The 13,317-nt window shown below is 35.0% G+C and overlaps 1 protein-coding gene and 1 long non-coding RNA gene across 3 annotated transcripts; one reads left to right on the forward strand and one right to left on the reverse strand.

Moving 5' to 3' along the window:
• Positions 1–5,498: 5,498 nt before the first annotated feature.
• On the reverse strand, positions 5,499–11,909 carry LOC122582074. Of its 2 annotated transcripts, none has more exons than XM_043754426.1 (3): positions 11,730–11,909; positions 9,706–10,014; positions 5,499–5,822 (listed from the first exon to the last, which is right to left on the reverse strand). In XM_043754426.1, the coding sequence occupies exons 1-3, from the start codon at positions 11,864–11,866 to the stop codon at positions 5,765–5,767; spliced, it is 504 nt and encodes a 167-aa protein (XP_043610361.1). In that variant the 5' UTR covers positions 11,867–11,909; the 3' UTR covers positions 5,499–5,764. The 2 variants fall into 2 exon arrangements, with proteins under 2 accessions (XP_043610361.1, XP_043610360.1); XM_043754425.1 differs by having other exon boundaries at positions 9,706–10,017.
• LOC122582075 lies at positions 7,388–8,935 on the forward strand. The gene is made up of 4 exons (XR_006321089.1): positions 7,388–7,462; positions 7,679–7,777; positions 7,965–8,009; positions 8,700–8,935. It is a non-coding gene; the product is annotated as an uncharacterized LOC122582075 (long non-coding RNA).
• Positions 11,910–13,317: the final 1,408 nt, after the last annotated feature.

Raw genomic sequence — 13,317 nt, forward strand, 5'->3', positions numbered from 1 at the left:
GGGAAGCAGTTCTGGAGGTCTGGATCAGATTAACCAGACACAGCTCCAGATTGCTTACTGCTTATGGAATGGATACAGGGTGGACTTTGCCCAGATGTTCTTTAATGATCTGGTGGACAGACTGAGGGTCAAGAGCAGGAAGGCCTTCATTCCTTACATTCGATTTCTGTCCATCATATTCAGGAGGGCCCTGAAGAATGAGTACAATGTAAATACAACTCATTTTTCAATGTGTGAATATCTGAGGGACCTCAACCAGTTGACCTCATCTCCTACTGAGGTTGACATTCCATCGGTGATGCTCTATCAGTTCAGAATTCAAGAAGATGCAATTGCATCATCACCTGATGAGGAGGTTGCTGGCGAGCCTCATAATGATGAGGAAATTGTTGATGAAGTTAATGCTGAAAGGATACAACCTATTTCCCAAATTGCCCCAGATCTTCAGCAGCCTGGTGTGAATGTTGTTGAAATTCCACCTAACCCCACCAGGCCAAGGAATAGAACTCGTCGTCTGAGGAGAGACGGAGTTCTGGTATCAGCCCTTCCAGAATCTACTCATCAAGATTCTGGAGAAATGGGCGAGGAAACTACCCCAGTAACCACTTCCCCAGTACAAGTAGAAGGAAGTGGTGAAAAAAAAAGAGGATCTGGATCACCTCTTGTCATTCCAGTGGCAACTGCTGAAAGTGGAGACATCATGGCTGCTAATGGGTCCCTAATTGTTGAAGAAGTTGAAGGGGAACAAGTTAGGCAGGTTGAAGGAGAGAATCTGGAGCAGGTGGCTCAGATTGATTTAAATGTTGGGGTGGAGAATATACAAGTAGAGGACCAGGCAGGTGGAACCGGCCCAGATTGGGATATGGTTGATTCTCCACTATCTGAGGATAATGATTTTGATGTGAACATGAGTTTTCTGGGAGAAGAAGAATTTGATCGCACCATCCACTCTGTCTCCCAGTCAATTCTATCTGATATGCCTCCTCCACCCCCAGTAAATACACCAACACCCCTTCCAGAACAAACAACAACAATTCTTGAATCACCATCTGCTCCAGAAATTCAACATTCTGAAACACTGGCAGTCACCCAACCAACTGAAAATATCACAAGGGTGTTGCCAGTATCAACTATCACCAGAATTACCAATCCTTCCAGTGGTCTCTCCTCTTCTTCTTCAACCGAGGTCCAAGGCCTTTTTGATAAGGTGGCGGACCTGGAGAGATCACTTCAGGCTTCTTCTCAGGTTATTTCTGACTTCAAATCTATAATTTCCAATAATCTTAAGTCAGAAATGAACATTTTTGCTGGTAATGAGAAGATAGTCTTCGAGAAGCTGGATGAACTTGTCATGGCTACCAATAGAAATTCTGAATCAGTACAAGTTGCAGTCCAGGGTATCAAGGAGGATGTGGTAAGAAGTGTTCAGACTGCCATTCAAACTGAAGTTGCTCAACCTCTGGCAAGTCTGACTGGTGATGTTCAGAATCTGACCACCAGAATAAGCTCTCTGGAGAGTAGGCCAACCCTGGAGAAAAACTCAGTGGTCAGCACCTTTAGTGATGAAGTTGTTTGGAAGTTCAGAGGAAATATGTTGAAAGAAATCACTGAGGAGGTGTCTGAAACTCTCCTTAGAAATCTCCGAGATGGGTTGTTGCCTGAAGTTATGAAGATGATTGACGCCCAGTTGCCTCGCCACTTTCCTCAGGATCTTGAGATAATCAAAAAGGAAGTGATGCAGTTGAGGAAAACTGTAAACAACATTGCTCCAGTGTATGGTCGAACATTTGACTCTTCTGACAGACATACACTGGATCAGGTGTGGAATCATCTTCAGCCTGGAGATGCTTCCAAGGGGGAAGGTTCTGGTGCTGGAACAGAGAAGGTTGATCTCAGGAAGAAGATAGAAGTCTGGAAGAAGGTGATTGGTGAAGATGTCACTGGTACTAAAGCCAGTGGACAAGTTGAGGAAGAGGCTGCTGGTACTGATGCCAGTGAGCCAGTTTTTGAAGAGTTCCCAGATATCACTACAACGATGAAAAGTCTCAAAAGAAAAAAAGTGGTATCTGGGAAACCAACAAATGAGGCAGAAGAGTATGTATCTGCTGATGAGGCCAAGGCAAAGTGACTGGAGCAAGAGTGCATCTTAATTGAAATCTTCAAGAAAAACTTGAAAGATGACTTGATTGCTCACCAATTGGATATGGCCAGGCATGGGACTCTGGATTCTTACAACGCTGGTAGGTTGGGCGTACAAATTGAAGTTTACAAGAAAATGAAGGATGATCCTAGGCTAAAGAAGTGTCTGGATGCCTTGGATGATGTCTATATTCGATCCATGTATGCTCAGGATGAATAAGTATATGATTCTGAAATTTATGGGGTGAGCATACTGGATCTTATTGCCTAGAGAAGAGAAGAACTGAAAAATCTCCAGCAACAAGTAAGGAGTAATGCAACTGCTCTGGAGCATGAATATAGAAAGAAAGTCAAGGGTTTGCCTAAGGCACCAGTCAGGAAAACCAAAGCTGCCATAGATGCAGATCTCAGCACCTTCATTCCCTTGAACACAACCGAAAAGATTAATAAAGCTGCCAAGTTGCTGAAGAGAGAAAGGTGTCCAGGGAAGTGGATGAAATGGTGAAAAGGGCTCAGACAAAGGAAAAGTATGAACATTTGTCACAATTTAGAGTTTATGTCCGACCAATAATGGGTGCTGAGATCCATCTGGCAGAAAATCATGATAACTTCTCTAAGTTCCATGTCAAAATCTTCAGAGAAGGGAACTTTACTAATGAAAGAAAAGATACCTCAATCAGGGCTTTTGGATGGTCAGAGTTAAGAGAGATTGGGCTTTCATTCAGGGGTAAAGATGTCTCCCAGGATGTGAAATACTTTATGAAGAGGATTGGCAAGGAATGGATGAGGAAGGAGTTGATGGAGATGGAGCTGGGCTTAAGGACTTCTCTTACTTCGTCTTCATCTCCAGGTGTAAAGAGGAAGGCCACTGAAGAGCCAGCTGGGCATGCTGAAAAGAAATAGGCCTGACTCTAATATTGTACTTGTATTCATTTTAATGTTGATAAAATTGTAACTTTCCTGCAGTTGATGTCTGTAAATATAAGTTGCAATTCCTATTTTTTTTACAAGTACTTATCCAGATTAAGTCTAGAAATTAAAATGTACAAACTGGGAACACTGATGATCTATAAAGTGGCTCTCCAGAAATTTAAATTAGACTTAGTCAAATTTTTCAAGGATTCTTCAAGCACAAACTTGTATAGATAAAAGCTTGAAAATCCTTGCATAATTTCTAAACAAATAGGGGGAATTTGTTAGGTCCAGATTTACTGGACTCGCTCCAGACGTAACTACTGGAGCCCTCTGAAGATTTGTCCAGAAATTATGTGAAGACCAGTGAACAACTTACTTGTATAGAAATCTGGATTCCACCAGATTTGTTCACGGGACTTCACTCCAGTCAAGATCTTTCCACTGAAGAACATTATCACTGAAGTCGAAGACTGAAGTCTGAAGAAAGAAGTCTGACTGCGGAGCTCACTGGAAGACTTACCAGATCTCTTGACTGGAGTTCTTGTCAGTGTTCTAGACCTTACAAGTCTGAACACTGATTACGAGGAATTGACTTTATGTCTTTACATGCCTTTAACCGGATAATCCATTTGTCTTTTGTTAAAAGTCTTACACGCATGTAAAGGTGGTTGGTTAATTAGAAGACAAGTCACTATCATGTGACTTTATTCTTGTACTTTAATCAATGCTTTTAAGGAATTAATGTAATTTCCTTAAATGCATGTAACCATATTTGTACGGCAAAAAGAATATTATATTTATTCTTTTTGCCTATAAATACCAAGTCACTTCCTCGTCCAAATTACATACTTTTGCAATTTGGTGCCTTTGCTCAAATACTCTCGATCTAAACAGTCATACTTCACAACTTTAAGTATTTCGATCAAAAAGTTTATTTAGCAAAGATTAGATCACTTGTAATTCATACGTTGTTTAGATACTTACTTTGTAATATCTTGTTCCACAACAACCTTGTATTTTATTTAACATCAATAAATAAAATACACTTGAAAATTACATTGTGTCTCACCATTTACTTATTCGCTTATCTTTATATTGCTTAGGTACGTATTACGTTATATATTCTTGCATTTATATTAATCGTAATACTAGTCCAATCTAGTGCTTACTTGACATTTAATACTAGTCATCTCTAGTGATTACTTGACTTGTTATTCTACACTTGTGGGTTTAACCATCGAGTGAGGGACTTCACATTAATTTAATATTTTATTTTATTTTTACCTTTAGATATATTATAATGCTTTGATATTTTTTATAAGTATATTTATTATTTTGATAGTTTTTCTTTATGTGTGTATTTATATAAACATTAAACTACGTGAAAGATTGTAAAAGATGATTAATATAGTTACACGACCTAAGAAGAAGTCAAATCTATATTTAGTTTTTAATTATATTTAACTAAACAAAATTTGTTACCTTGAATTTCAAATTATCACTTGATACATTAATTTTTAAATTTTACTATAAAAACATAAAATAACTTTAATTGTAAATGCAATAGTCTTTATTAAAACTTTCTTTATATGTAAATTAATTAACTCATTATAGCAAAATATTATTACATTTTTTGCATCATGATACTAATTGATCGATTTTCAACATCTTCTATCTATGTTTGCCAATTTACTATACTATGAAACGATAATATGTATGTTCTCTCGCGTATTATTCTTACTTAGATTTACCTGAAAATAAATAGTTTCCGGTTATTGGTCGCTTTAAGATGATAACAAGTAGCCCAACAAATAGTGATTTTTGCATTTCCTAACTTTTAATCATCCCATCCACCTACCAATATTATTTTCATGGATGATCTATATAAAAAAAAAAAAGGTAAGAAAGAAAATGAGAGTTTTCAAAATTGAGTATAAGAGAAAATAGACATGAAAAATAGGCTGGTGGGAGGTTTTGTACAAAAGTTCTTAACCAATAGTATTGGTTTTATGTTATTAGAAGTGGATGCAAAAATTTGTCGTAATGAACACGTTCAGTGGTTATAGCAATCACAACATCTTTTATTTATAATACTATAACCAAATATGACAAGTTGTCTTATTTGGTGACAAAGTTAGACAACTTTGTCCGTCATCATTCATGTATCTTTCAAACAAGAATCTACTCCATATAAAAAAACGAAAGAATGACTTGCAAACATTGAAATATTGAATGCATCGTATATATCACATAACTTTTGGCCTAAAGGCATCAAGGTTACCCCATCAGCTAAGAGGTTGAGGGTTCAAGTGCCAAGGAAAAGTGTGACAAGTCTTCACTAAAAAAAACCAATACATGCGTATATCATATATCAGGCACGAAACGTGCCTCAGGTACCGCTATAAATCTGTCAAAAAAATGCGTGTACTTACATAGAAGTAGACTTGATTAACGCCAAAGTCGCATGTTCCAGCTTTCTATAAGATAGAGTAATATGTACGATAACAGGTTCAAAGAGATTCATTCTATCTTTCTATATATAAAACAAAAGATCAACAGAATTCATGTCTATCTCTACTATGTTAATCAGAACATCCATGCTATTCTTGACAACCACTAACTAACCACAACAAATTGCAACATACAACTTAGGGAAAAATAAGCCACGCAGAGGGAGCTAAGATTCACTTGCAGGTGTGCTAGAAGTTGGTTAAGAGCCATTTCTTTTAGCAAATAACTTGTTAATATCTTCTGTAACCACATTGCTCCTGTAAAAACCGCAACTGTTATTATGAAATAATCTTTAACCCAGAAAACAGTGGCTTGCCAACACTAAATTAGTAAATCCAAAGTAATAACACCAAAGAGAAAAGAGACAACTGCTTATGCCTATTCAAGGCAATATATTCCTTTGGCTTCACAGCCTTATCTCGTAGGAAAGAGAGGAAAAGATGGATAAACAAATACAGGCAATGCCGGCAAAGTGCATATATCAATTACATGCTTCCTTCCTTCCAAGCAAATAAGCATAACTGACTTCAAGGTCAGAAGTCATAGTTCAAACTTAAAAGTCAATAAATTTGTAGATAACCACATTAAACAAAAACTGTGACAGACACTAAACAAGAAACCATTTATGCAAAGCTAACTATGTATTCATGTTCAACAGGTTGTTTTCATGAGTGAGACCACTAACCTACTCACAAAAAAGTAACCTTGAAAGTAACAAACACTATATACACCACAAAACACCGACTCTAAAATTTGATGCAAAATTATATCACTTTAATATGGTAACTTTGTGTTTGACCTCCGAATTCAAGTACAGCCTTTTTTACAAACAGCAGGAGTAAATAGCAAAAAGGCAACAAGAATGTAAAGAAGAAAATAAAAAGACAAAACTTATCAAACTTTTAATACAGTAGTATTTTTTTGTTCTTTAGATAAAGTTCCATGTTGATGCAGTCATAAAGATGTTGATAAACTTTTAATACAGTAGTATTAAAACTTATCAAACTTTTAATTACACATGTTGATGCGGTCATAAAGATGTATGGTTTTTGTAGAAAGTCAGCTACATAGGTTTTGATTAGTTTGGAAACTTAAACTTAAACTTATTGACACGTCTAAAGTTTCGCTGAACAACATTCATAATAAACCTGTACTCAAATATCAGCATAATCCTACAATATTGATTCATTGATTGATAGTTTACCGGTCACAACTTAGAGCTCAAAACACCATATGAACTATACATAGAAGATGTATTCCTAAATCCTGATATCTAATTATCTATTTTTTAGCATAAACTTGGATAAACAGTTCGTCTGAGTTTCATACTGACTTCAACAAAGCTGACTAGCAACGGGAAAGCTGGAGTTAACAATTTACCTTTTCTTTGGACCTGATTAATGAGACTCTTACTCCAATATCACATAGCTTGAAGACTTTTACCTCTAGCAATATATATATATATATATATATATATTTCCCTTATAATGCAAACTGACTTAAGTAATTAAGAACTTGAAAAGTCTAAAATACCCTTAAAGAATTTCAGCCCCAAAAATGTCACACTCACACATACAGCATCCCCTGAAACCCTTTTCTCACACAAAATTCCACCCAAAGCCATCCCCAAATTCGATGACGGCGGCGGCCGGCCATCATCTTCACCTCTATCCACTGCGTCACCGTCATCTCCATCCCCATCCATCTCGATCTGCATCTCCGGTTTGATGTTGCTGCTTCGTCGTCGTCTTCTTTTCTTTTTTCATATAATTCACATTTTTTTTATATCAAATATTCTACAAGTATTTAACCCCTATCACGACAATTATCAATTCATTCATCTCAGTCAACACAAAGTCATGATTGCAATCACGGTTGATGTTGTTTTCTCTAACAGGTTAGACCTTAATTTCTAAATCCTTCATCAATTTTCAACATTTGATTCATTATTTGTATAATCAAACAAATGTCAAAATAATTTTTGTAAAGATTTAAATATCTTTTGTCGTTGAAAGTAGTGTTTAATGTTTAATATATGGTAGAATTTGTTGATTTTCAGTAATTGATCTTTTATGTGTTGAAACTTCTAATATCGAGTCTTTTTTCTATTTAGATTTATTATTTGTTTGGGACCGTAGCATCAACAACGGAAGGATTTTTGAATAATGAACAGAGGAACGTTTTGAACTATGAAACTAGAGCTGAAAAGTAGGTATACTTCAGTATTTCACGAACCATAAACTATGGCTGTCTTGAAACTTTGATTTTGAAATTTGCTTGTGTATGTGATAATTGTTTTTGGACCTCATAAATTTGGCTGTGAATGGAACCAACATTAATATTCAACTTTCTGAAACTCGAGCGAGCTTTTTTTATATGCTTTGGCTACTTTTTTGCAGGATCTTTAGGTTTGGATTTGAGAACTCAAGAAGGCTTCAAGAATTGTTAAGTGTCTCCTACATCTTCAAGTTAAAATTGTTAAGTGTATCCTACATATTCACCATTGTTTCATTATAGATACAATGGTCTTAGTTCCTTATGAATGGGGTGAGGACAGGAGCAGTCATAACTCATAAACAGTTTATGATTTTTCAATTGGGTTTATGGCATACAAATGTAACCACCTATGACCAAATGGTTATGTAATGTAGTGACCTATTCATGTGGCTATGTAATGTATGCACTTATGTTTTCTTGGCTATACTATGTAAAATATGTACGGACTTTACATAGTATAGCCAAAAAAAATACATAGGTTCTTACATTGATTGACCCAAATAAAAAGAACCTTACATAGTATAGCCAACAAAAAAATAGGTGCAAACATTACATAGCCACCTGAATAGGTCACTACATTACATAACCATTTGGTCATAGGTGGTTACATTTGTATGCCATTATCCCTTTTCAATTTATAAGTTTTTTGAGTTTTATCCATAACCAAGTTGTTCATCTTACTTCGGAAGAATATGTAACCAACTTTTCATACTACTAGTAAAAAGAAATCATTTCATACTACAAAGGCAAAAAAAAATCGGTTGCTATTATTTAGTAGATATACTACTAATTGTTTTCATGTAAATGATTATGAATAACAATGACTTAAAAACCAAATGCCATTGTACAATGTACAGATTCAAATAGCATTCATGCTGATCCAAATCATGATACTGGAAGTATTAAGAGATGGATTGTGATGTGCTTGAACTACAAGAGACAGTTGGCCGTCTCCCATCTCTGTAGGCTCTCATTCATACTTGATATTTTAATGCTGATGTGTTTGAACTACGTATATAGTATGAAGTTGTAAATACATAAAGGACATGGTTTACCCGTTTATTCATGTAAGATGACTTTTGATAAATGCTAACTCAACTCTTTTGTTCTTATAAGTCATTTGGAGGAAGGTTCTTCAAGTAAGTTGGACTTGGACACTAAGTGTTAAAATGTCTTTCAATACTTTGTTTTATTGCACATATTGTGCTTGGATTAATGTCGATTGTTCATCTATAAAAAGGATTTATGTTGCTTAAAATGCAATTAATATGTCCTTTAGCTATTGGTTTCTGTTTGATTACAGATGCGGCTTGGCTTCCGGTTATGGATTATATGTCCCTTAGATATGATGTATTATAATCTATTAAGACCAGCAACTACTAATTTTGTCGAAAGTGAGATATTAGTGAGATTTTCGTTACACGGTACGTGTATTTTACTATATACAATTCATAAGTTTGATCGTACATTCACATGACAACACACCGTCACACTTAACCACCACGTTTTAAGAAGTACCGCCGCAACGCGCGGGTACTCCTCTCTCTCTCTCTCTTTCTATATATATATATATATATATTCTCCAACCAATTCAGCCTATAAAGTTTTTTGGTCATTTTATATATCGATTACCTAATAGAAAATAATTTTTCAAAAACTCAAATATTCAATTATTTGATTGTTACAACTTAAACCTTATATACAATCCATTTTAATACGGCTAGTTATATGATCTAGAGTAGTCAGTTATTACTTTCAGTAAACAGATCCAAACAACCCCTTGACAAGATATTTGTAGAAAATTAAAATTATATAAGATTCTACCAATCTATAAGAGAAACATCGCATACAAGGTAATCTAACCTGCCACTAAGCTGAGGTGGAAAAAGAAGACCAGTTGTTGTCTCGGGACCAGTTTTCGACCGTGGAAAATTCCCTCTTGCAGTTTTTCCACGAGGATGAGAAGGTACCAGTTCTTTGGGATCTCTTTTGCGTGATGCATTCTGAGCCATGGCAGCTGCAACACGAGAAGTGTGGTCATAGCTTCCACTCGCATCGGATGGCAAAGAAGGTGATCCCAAGAGGAATGATGCATCAGGTAATTTAAGAGTAGAAGGCTTTGAGCTCTTTACAGTGCTGTCCGACTGTTGGACTTGGAAACTTGTTGACTTCCTACTACATATAGAAACCAATGAGACATACATATAAATGTATATAATACAGATATAGAAATTAGATATACATATATTATTACAAAGCCTGTTTCGTCTAAAATACCCACATAATTTTCGATTGTGTATTTTTTTGGTCCCTTTTGGACCATCGTACTTTCTCAAGCGTCCCTTCCAAGTCAAAAAAAATCTGGTTTTAAAACATTAAAAATTTCTAAGCGATAGATGTCAACGACAAATTAAGACTAATGCAAAACATAAATTCTGTTTATTTTTCTTTATTTTTATTTGAGATAATGGCACCGGAGTGTAACCAACTATTACCAAAAGGTTATGTAATGTAACCAACTACTCGACTAGCTATGTAGTGTAACCACCTTTGTTTTTTGGGTTATGCCATGTAAGTTACCGGCTACTTCAAGTTTCCATCCGGTTAAGCCAAAAATAAAGTTAGGGATAATGGCACCGGAGTGTAACCAACTATGACCAAAAGGTTAAGTAGTGTAACCAACTATGACCAAAAGGTTATGTAATGTAGTGAACTACTCGACTAGCTATGTAGTGTAACCACCTTTGTAATTCCACTAACAAAAATAAAGTTATTGAATTATTCATTTCTTTTGCTTCTTTTATCTTCTTCATTTCATCATACGGAGTATGCAACACAACCCAAAATGAGAATCTAAACCCATATATATTAACCCACCCAATTTATCATATCATCATCAATCAATATATCTTATCTATCACTATACATCTATATCTATATCTATATAAATTTCTCCTTCACCGTTGTAGACAAATGGTTTCACCACGCCGATTCATTCTATAATATTAATCACCACACTATACCATGATCAGACACATGGGTTTTGCTTTATTGGATTCCACAACTATTGTTAAAGATCTGAATGGCAATGGCTCAACGAAGGATTCAAAAGCTCAAAAAAAGTCCAATCATGTCGCTGGAATCTGCTGATGTTCTAACTGTTGCCGGAATCTGATGTTGTCACCATCTATTTGATAAATATCCAACTATTAATCTAGACATTTACACACAAATTTGATTTCTCAATAAAACCTACAAATCTTCAAACTTAGACCGATAGAAAAGAGAGTTCGCTTATTGCCGGAATCTTCAAAATCAAAATCATCGCTACCATGATCAATGTGGTGTATTTGATAGAGAAAAGAGGTGTGTGTATATATATATAATTGTATATATATAATAATTAGAAATATATATATTCTTAATATATGTGTCATGTGGCCCTTTTTCTTAATAAAAAAATCAAATAAAAATGAAAGTGGTAACCGACAACTTGTTTCCCATCCGGTTGCTTAAATTATATAACCCAACAAACAAAGCTGGTTACACTATTAGCTAGTCGAGTAATTGATTACATTAGATAACCTTTTGGTCACTGGTTACACTCCGTTGCCATTATTCCTTTTTATTTTTGGTAACCTTAAACAAAAAGATTTAGCTATTCAGCAAGCGAATGACATAAAAATAAAATAAAAAATATACAGAAAATTAATTCATAAGGGAAGGTAGAACCCTAATTTAATTAAACCAAAAACGATTAAAAAAATAAATAAATAAATAAATAATACTATCTCTCTCTCTCTCCCTCTCATAAGAAGAAAAATGATAAAATAAAAAATAAAAAATAAAAATAACCCTAATTCATAAGAAGAAAAAGAAGAACTTACTGGGTGGTGGGATGAGGAAGATTAGAACTTAGATCATTTTTGTGTGAAATTACAACATCGCCCCTGTTGGTGTTGTTACGACCAGGTTGTTGTGCTTCTTCTTCATCCGATGAGGCATCGTAATCCACCAGCGACATCTCTCTCTCCCTCTCTCTTCCCCCTATCTCTTCTGCATTAAATGTTTAATTAAGTTTCATATTTAGTCCTTTCAGTTTAAATATTTCTTCTTGTCTAAATCTATCTTTCTATACTAATTAGGGATGAGATCAGTACGGAACCGAACCATACTCGATCGAATTTGGACAAGAGTAAGAACCGAACACTGTACCAAAATTTTCGGTACGGTATCAGTTCAAAACCGGTATAGGTACCGGTATTCTCGGGAGTACCGCTTAAATACCGAAATGTGTCGTTTGGTCTTAGTTTTCATCACGACAAGTTGTTCGTGGAACTTCCAATAGGATTTATTGTAGTTCTTTTGGTTTAAAAATAAACTAATTGTTGTTTGTATTTTTATGAATAATTATTGTTAACAATATTGAATATATTCGTTATTACTTAGTGGTATGCATGTTGCTCTTCGTAATATACTGTAAATGAGATGCCTATTTGCTATGCATGAACTGTTAGAATATATGAACATAAACATACAAGATCACGAATAAGCGCAACGGAAGTAGTCGAAACATATATGCAATCACATTAATTAACAAAGAGAGAATTTAGACGTGTACCTTATATGCAAAGATCCAATTGAGATAATAATAATAAGATTATTATTAATGCTTAGGGTTTAAAGCAAAACCCCTCCACGATTGCACACTAGACACCCCGAATAATGTATGCTAGTACCCCGATCACGAACCTAAACAACCCTTTGTTTAATAACCCTTAAACTAAAGTCGAAAACCGAAAAACCCTTTTGAGAGGGTGTTTCGACCGAACTAAAGAAAGAGGGACAGAGGAGAATTGTTTGTGAATTGAATGAATAAAAAACCTATGAATTAGCCCTTGTATTTATAGGGTAATTTTAGGTTATCAATAACTTGGAAACTAAGCAACATTGTAACACCCCAACTAAGGCGGAACAATGAGATGTACAGAAAGTCGAGTATTCAAAACAAAGGATTATAAATAACATTCACCATAGTTTTGTTGGATAAAAGAATTTACAAAAGTACAAGCATGTGAACCAATTTCCAAGTATAAATGCGTCCACCGTACTTGAATATTAAGTTCACGAAACAAATAACAAGCACATGAAGTAGTATACTACAATGATCAAGGCGGATTCCATTGCCTATCACAAGGTTTGATCTTTGACTCCAAAGGGCAATGCAAATAATCATGAAGCATATAAATCCTCAATGCTTAAGCTTATTTCCTGAAAAGCATGAAGAAAAAGTGTCAACTACGAAAACGTAGTTGGTGAGTGCATAGGTTTTATATAAATCTTGGTACATCACCATTTTAATACTTAGAAAAACTGATTACTATTACATTTCGAAATATCCAAACCATATGATCGACAAAATTTTCATATCATGTTATCAAGTTTCCGTATACCATAATGTCATATCAAGACTTT

This window comes from Erigeron canadensis, chromosome 9 (genome assembly GCF_010389155.1).
Source record: "Erigeron canadensis isolate Cc75 chromosome 9, C_canadensis_v1, whole genome shotgun sequence".
Classification (NCBI taxonomy): domain Eukaryota; kingdom Viridiplantae; phylum Streptophyta; class Magnoliopsida; order Asterales; family Asteraceae; genus Erigeron; species Erigeron canadensis.

Bases quoted from the DNA above. Each gene is read 5' to 3' on its own strand.
- LOC122582074 (XM_043754425.1), bottom strand. From the start codon at position 11,866: ATGTCGCTGGTGGATTACGATGCCTCATCGGATGAAGAAGAAGCACAA. The intron at 10,018-11,729 runs GTAAGTTCTTCT...TTCTATATGTAG, and splicing joins CTTCCTCATCCCACCACCCA to TAGGAAGTCAACAAGTTTCC. The intron at 5,823-9,705 runs GTTAGATTACCT...CGGTTTTTACAG, and splicing joins CCACCTCAGCTTAGTGGCAG to GAGCAATGTGGTTACAGAAG.